Below are 7,049 nucleotides of genomic sequence, written 5' to 3'. Positions count from 1 at the left end.
TTTAAATATATTTAATACTTCTTAGATTATTTAAATACATCTAAAAGGATATTAACAACCATTCTGCAAAATTATGATAAAAAAATATTTATTTACAGTTTCTTCAAAAAATTTTTCAATCTTATAATATAATAAACATATCGTTTAAATTTTTTTTCAAACCACTCAATGTTGTAAAATATCTCTGATAAAACTTTTTGAACATTTAAATCAGAAAACTCGGCATTGTCATTTTTTTGTATAACTTGATTCAAAAAAATTTTAATCTCTTTAGAGTCAAATTTTAAAATTATTTCATTCATTATAGTTTCAATTAATGTTAAATTACTAATTACATTACACTTATTGTATTTTCGTAGATTAAAATGGCTTTTAAAGCTAACAATAAACTGTGCAACTTCTCTAAGAAATTCAACCAATTCAAATAAAAACTTTTTAGTATTTTCTGACAGGTAAAGAGTTTCAATGTCATTCATAAGAAGTTCAAAAGTTTCATTTGTAAAATTTCTAAACCATCTAGAATGTAATATAATGCGACCGCGAATGTTACGATATTTAGAATTTTTGTCTAAGTTAAAATGGATAAGGTCTGTAAATGATTGTTTTCTTACATTTACAAAAAACTTATCTTTAAGTGCTTGTAACACTTTTTTATTTTCAATTAAAATATTATTAAACTCAATATTTGAATCAACAGATGAAAAGCTTTTAGAGGAACTAAAATCTACAAAAAAATCTGCACCTCTTTTTTCTTGCTCTTTTGTATCATTTTCAATCAAATCGTCATTATTTGAAGATTTTTTATTATTAATATGACTATATTCGCCAACTTCTTTATTGTAAATACCAGCATTATATTATATCCCAATTTTTAAAACCAAATCTATTAAATTAACAGTTTCGTTTTTAAAATTAATCTCTAGAAAAGATTTTTTTTATCATCATATTCACTAGGCTCCCAATTAATATATCGACCAAACTCCTCATACCTGTTATTATTATATTTGTTTTTAGAAAATAATTTCTCCTTATTTTTGCAGATGGGCAAAGAAGGAAAAGAACAGCCCTTTAAAATAAAAATCGTTTTCAATTACCAGATTGTCAATACTTTGATTACTAAATTCTGCGTAATTATCAGTACAACCAGAATTTGGTTGTTCAATTAAAGATTCATTTTCTTGAACAAATAATATACTTTCCATTTATATAAGCAAACTTGAATTAGAATGCATGTTAGTTTGTGCAAAAAGTTGTTTTTTATTTGTCAGAGACAAACTCTTTTTAATTATGTTGTTATGAGAAGCATCTGTAGCACAAAAAACATCATTTCAGTACTGAGGAGTATTTGGACTTATGTCTAATATTGTATAATTCTGATCAAAAAAATTTGTGCTTTTCGTATGTTGAGATAGATTGTCACTATCTTTGCTTGGCGTTAAAGCTAGATTTTTTGTTTCACAAGTCTGTTGCTCATATATAAAATCAGCATCTAAATTATATTTATTAGTACTTTGACCACGTCCAGAATCTGCCCGATCTTCTGTTTGCATTTTGTCATTGCATAGTAAGTTTCTAAATATTGTATTTTGTTGTGTATTCTCTGCTGTGCTAATAAGTTTTATGAGTTACTATAACATAGCTTATTTATGTAATTTATATTAGAATTGGAAATATTGGTTGTACTAATCAATAAAAGAGAAAAACATTTTTTGGTTTAGTTTTTTTTACTTTTTGGATAATAGTGATAATTATTTTTTATGTCACAAAACAGACAAAAACAGTCTTCATTTTTTTATATACCAATTTCGTTATATTATTACAAGTGTAGTAGTTAAATCATCAAATTTTGATTATATATATTAAATTAAAAAAGACCTACATTTCTCCAATAAGCTTCGCTATAGTACTTAATGCTTATCAAAAAAAGGTTTGTGCTTGCGTCATCAAATTTTACAACCGCCTTATAAAAATGATTACCCATAATGATATGTTATAATTAATTTAATCTGTCGTGTTTTGCAAATAAAGAATAACGCGATGTAGATTTATTAAACTGTTTATTAGTTTTCATTTTCATTCCCCTCAAAGCAGCAATTCTTTTATATAGTTTTTAACATTTAATAAATAAACAAGTGAGTAAAATAAAAAAAGACAAATGTTACTAGAACGTGTCCACAAAGGAAAGTAAAATAAAATCGTCTTAATGGTCTGTGAGGACAAAAACGTTGTAATGATTATCAAACAGTCTACATGATAAAGTTGGCTCATTACAATTATAAATTGTACAATTAACTTATACGAAAAGTTTTATAAGTATTTAATTTTTTAGACCCTTTAAAATTTAACTAACAACTATTTACTAAATAGTAAGAGTAAGATGTTCCATAGATTGCAGCAATTAACCAATTCAATGCAATATAATGATTAATTTAATATCGCTAAGTATAATTTGTCTCTCTATTAACTAATAGATTACCTTTTATCATTTAAAAATATCAAAGAAATTTAAAAAAAATTCTCTGTAAAATTTTTAACTGCAACAAGTCAATCTACGTTTATTTCTTAAACAACCACACCATACCGCCGATTTAAGACAATTTTTGCTAAAACATTTTAGTTAACCTGCTTAATGATATTAAACTTCAGATTAATAATAAATTAAAAATTCTGATAATTCATTTTTTCTCTTTAAAGCAATTCAAATAAAGTTTGAATTTTATTATTAGAACAGAGTAATAGTGACTTAAAGGTAAAGCCAAATTTTTTTCTTGTAAAAAACTTATACAGAATCTGGTTTTAATTAAAAAGTATTTATGTCATAGGTACACAACGAAAGTAAAAAATATATGTAAAAGTTTTACCTTTAATTCTACTATTAGTGCTTCTTTGTAATTAAAATTTAAAGCTAATCATTTACTAGTTGTTAAACGGCTGTTTCAGTACATGTAATAAAAGCTTTATTATTATAAAAAAATGAACTTAAACTTAACCATTTTGAGACGATTATCAAATCCTTCAAATTATATTTTATTAAAGCTATCTAAATTATTTTTAACAAATTTACTAAATTAACATATTTTTTAAATCTAATAAATATTTATTTATATATTTAATTATCATAAAATTTACTTTTTATTAAATAAAACTTTTTATCCTTCGCATTATCAAGAATTTTTGCGTATTTGTATATTCACGCGACCAATAGCTCTTTTTAAATTAACAAGTATCTTTTAAAGAATGAGAGTCTACATATTAAGACTTTTAAATAAAATTTAAGAATACTTTGTTGTATTTTTAATAAATAATTTTTTTTATTTTTTATATAAAAGCTTTGTGTGTTTAAGTTAAACTATATCTTTAGATGTTACAACTTTATATAAAAAGTAATAAATTTAATATTAAAAGTGTTGTAAGTAAGTTTTTTTTTAATCTTATCACAAAATAATTATTACATATCTTACGACGGCATTTTTGTGAACTATACAATTAAAAAAAAGTAATAGCAAAAACAAGTTTGAAATTTTTCACGAAAAATAAAAAAACTTAATATATCAATCATTTTTATTACTCGTTTCAATGTGTGTAAATCAAACATAATAGTTACTATAATACAAAAATATACTGGTTTTTAATTAAAATTTATTTACTTAAACTAAAAAAATGTTTTCCAAAAAATTTAATTGTACATATTTCCTTTTTAAAAGAATCTCTCAATTTTATAAGTTTCCGTTGAAAAGAATTAAATTCCTTATTATATTAATTAGTAAACATTTAATTTCATAAATATCAAAATAATCCTGACAGACTAAATTATTGCCAACCGCAAGTAAATCTTTAAAGCTTGATTTTAGAATTGAAAGTTTTGTGGAAATTTCGGCATACCTGCTATTTTTTTCATATGCTTTATCCAAAGATAATTGAAAATTCTGTGCTGGTTTTTGCTCTATCTTTATATAAATTGCATTTATAGTATTTAAAAAATTTGAAAGACTAATTAAAGTAAGAATTGTTTTAAGCTTTAAGTTGGTGAGTAAATTGGATATTTTAAGTCTTTTTATAAATTTTGGTATTCAATTTTTAATGGCATATTTACCAAACCTTCTAAACTCCCTTTCGGATTGCTTGTATTTTTCATAAAGTTGGCGCTCGTTAGCTGTAAAATGATTAGAAGGAAATGAAACTCTGATTTTTGCGCGTTCGGATTTTAAAACATTTTCAATGTTATCTATTTGAACAATAGATGATGTAATTTTAAATTAAATTTTTTCTCTTGATCTTTTAGGTTTTTTTCTTTTTTGTAAACATTAATGGAATATTTACAATTTTCTTTTTTTTTAATTGATAAATCAGTAACATTAGATAGTCTGTCAATTTGACCATAATTTAGTTTATTATTACAATTAGTCTTTTTTTGGTGAGGCTGATGGCCTGATAGAGCAGTAATATTATCAATTTTCTGGAAAAAGGTAATGTTTTCTGGGTTATTATTTGTTCTTGTAGTAAATCATTTTGAGTTCTTTGTACTAATAAATTATTGTTATTTTTGCAAAATGCATTTCTATGAGATTGTTCCAACGTATCATTTCTTGCTTGTTTAATTGTACAAAATTGTTTACCACATTTATTAATATTATATTGATTACACATGATACTTTGTGACATATAATTGTTCTCTAAGCTCGTTACCAACATTTCATCACTTAAATTATATCTAAATAATCATATCCGTTATTAAAACTTTCATCTATGAAATCTGTCAAATCATCTAATATATTAGAGTTAGATCGATTTTCATAAAATTTTTTATCTTCTGTTGTAGTCAGTTCTGTATTCTTTTGTTGTAGACCTTCATTTTCGCATAATCCTATATTCTCAAGTGTTTTTAAAAAGCCTGAAGTATTATTTAGGTCTAATAGTAGATTACGATCTAATATTTGTATTGAACAAAAAATTGTCTGCAACCAAAATAACATTAAGGGTTTAAAATTTTGTACAATTTACTATTTTAACAATTGTGCAATATCAAAAGTATTTTCTGTTACTTATATAGCACATTATTTTTATTTTGATATGGTCAACTATGACAAGTTCGTGTATTTTTTCAATAAATATAAATTATATTTTAATTAAAAATTCTACCTTGATAAATAGAAAAATTCTGCAATAAAAAAATTTTAGTGATGAAACCTAGGTCGGAAATGGTGCTTATTCTGGACAAAAACATTGTACAAATTGAGCTGTGAGAAAAAACGCTTTTAGTAAAGCAATATTATTGATGTTATCTTTCTTAAATAGTTTTAACTTTTTATTTTACACCAATGAAAAATAAGTAGCTTTAATGTATCATTCTAAAACCTAAAGTGTTACAGTCAAGAGACTCTTTGGAATAAAAAGATTTATTGGAATTCTTTTTTGGCATTCTTGTCGGACTTTTACTCTATTTATATTTATTTCTGAAACATGTTTCAGATTTTCAAACATTATCATGTTTTAGCATTAAAGCCTTGATTCGTTTCACATCGACTTCAACACTTATACACCACAGCATTAATATTTCTTTTTAAATTCTCAGCTTAATCTTTCCTATGCTTTTTTAAATTTTTTTTGTCTAGTTCATGTTATATTATCTTTCTTTTAAAAAACTCCCCTTTCCTCAATCTCAATATCTGCGCACTACCGGGCGCTAGCATACCACAAAGCCCTTTGCTCGTAGGAAGATTTGATTTACCCCTCAAGTAGATACTTACTTGGTCTACAACTGATAGGGATAGAGTATTGCTCTTACCAGACCAGGGGTTCGTCAGACTTGTGATCGGACAGTGCGATGTGGGTCTAATGACGTTGTGGATTCACATCATCCCATGCAAAATATGCTAGAGCTCACTAGCTTGCTGTGTTCTTTTTCTGGTGGGTCTTTAGATGTAATTTCATACTATAGGTTCTTGAAATAACCTACAGATGCTTTCCCCACAGCTATGGCAATTGTGTATTAATTTAATTATTTAATGCCCCTTGCAGATATTAAAACTTTTACAATCCTAGTAGAGGCTCAAAGAGAAGCTTACGATATAACTATACCGGCATAGCTTTATATAATTTTACTGTACCAACGTCATGTACTTATTTAACCATTCACATTGCTTTAATTTAAATCCATACCATTTGAGCATCAGGAAAATATTACTACCACTGCACTAACAATGCTTATAGCTTTTTGTTGAACAAATTTATCTTATTTATATTTTTTATGATTTTGAAAAAGTTAACTTTATAAATTTAAACATTTAAAAATTATTTGTACAATGATCTTGTGTGTTAAAAAACAAACAAAAATTAAACACCAGCAAAAAAGTTATAAACCATTTTATTTTACTAGATTTTTTCTTTGTTTGAGTTAAATCTTTATTCAAATTAAAATATTTTATAAAAATTTTAAATTTTATATAGGACTTACAACTTCCATTTTAAGCATTCGGAAAAATTAATTTATTTAATAATCATCCAAAGATTTAAAAAATTTTGTTGAATTTCTAAATCATTAATAAAGAAATATAAAACATCAATTAGCTAAATTTAGTTTATGTTTAATTATTTTTTATGTAATATAGAGAATCAAAGTATTATAAAACGACATCTGTCAAAAAGAAAATACTTAATTTAAAAATTATAAGTTTTATTAATGTAATAAAAAAGTTTTTATTGTTTTATTAAAAGCATAAAAATTTCCCATATAATATAATAAAAACCTAAAAAGTAAAAAATAATAATGATTTTTATTAAAGTCATGAGGATGGGCAAAACTAACAAGAAATAAAAAAAATTTATTAGTAGTATATTTAAATTTTTGTTTAAAACAAATACGTGCATATGACACAGCACATTTTATATTAAAAAAATATATTTTTTATAAATATAAAAAAATAAACATGCCCATGCACAAATTTAGCATATTATTTTGGATATTTTTTATTTATTCATTAAAAATAATTTCAGTAGTTCCACAAAAATATAAAATGTATGAAATTGATTTGCGAAGTAGTTCTCCGGTA

At 24.2% G+C, this 7,049-nt stretch overlaps 3 protein-coding genes across 3 annotated transcripts; 1 reads left to right on the top strand and 2 right to left on the bottom strand.

The window, feature by feature from the left end:
- Positions 1 to 92: 92 nt before the first annotated feature.
- On the bottom strand, positions 93 to 476 carry AAJ76_1440006574 (hypothetical protein; the record flags this gene model as incomplete). The annotated part of the gene is made up of 1 exon (XM_024474060.1): positions 93 to 476. The coding sequence occupies one exon, from the start codon at positions 474 to 476 to the stop codon at positions 93 to 95; it is 384 nt and encodes a 127-aa protein (XP_024329748.1).
- A 4,224-nt stretch (positions 477 to 4,700) lies between these two features.
- AAJ76_1440002077 (hypothetical protein) lies at positions 4,701 to 4,973 on the bottom strand (the record flags this gene model as incomplete). The annotated part of the gene is made up of 1 exon (XM_024474059.1): positions 4,701 to 4,973. One exon carries the CDS (start codon positions 4,971 to 4,973, stop codon positions 4,701 to 4,703), a length of 273 nt encoding a protein of 90 aa, XP_024329747.1.
- A 1,953-nt stretch (positions 4,974 to 6,926) lies between these two features.
- AAJ76_144000123 (hypothetical protein) lies at positions 6,927 to 7,049 on the top strand (the record flags this gene model as incomplete). The annotated part of the gene is made up of 1 exon (XM_024474058.1): positions 6,927 to 7,049. A coding segment is annotated over one exon (123 nt), but the record flags the coding sequence as incomplete, so codon positions are not given.

This window comes from Vairimorpha ceranae (genome assembly GCF_000988165.1).
Source record: "Vairimorpha ceranae strain PA08 1199 chromosome Unknown NODE_144, whole genome shotgun sequence".
Classification (NCBI taxonomy): Eukaryota; Fungi; Microsporidia; family Nosematidae; genus Vairimorpha; species Vairimorpha ceranae.
The sequence above is the reverse complement of the archived record's forward strand: the minus strand, read 5'-3'. Positions and strand labels throughout refer to the sequence as shown.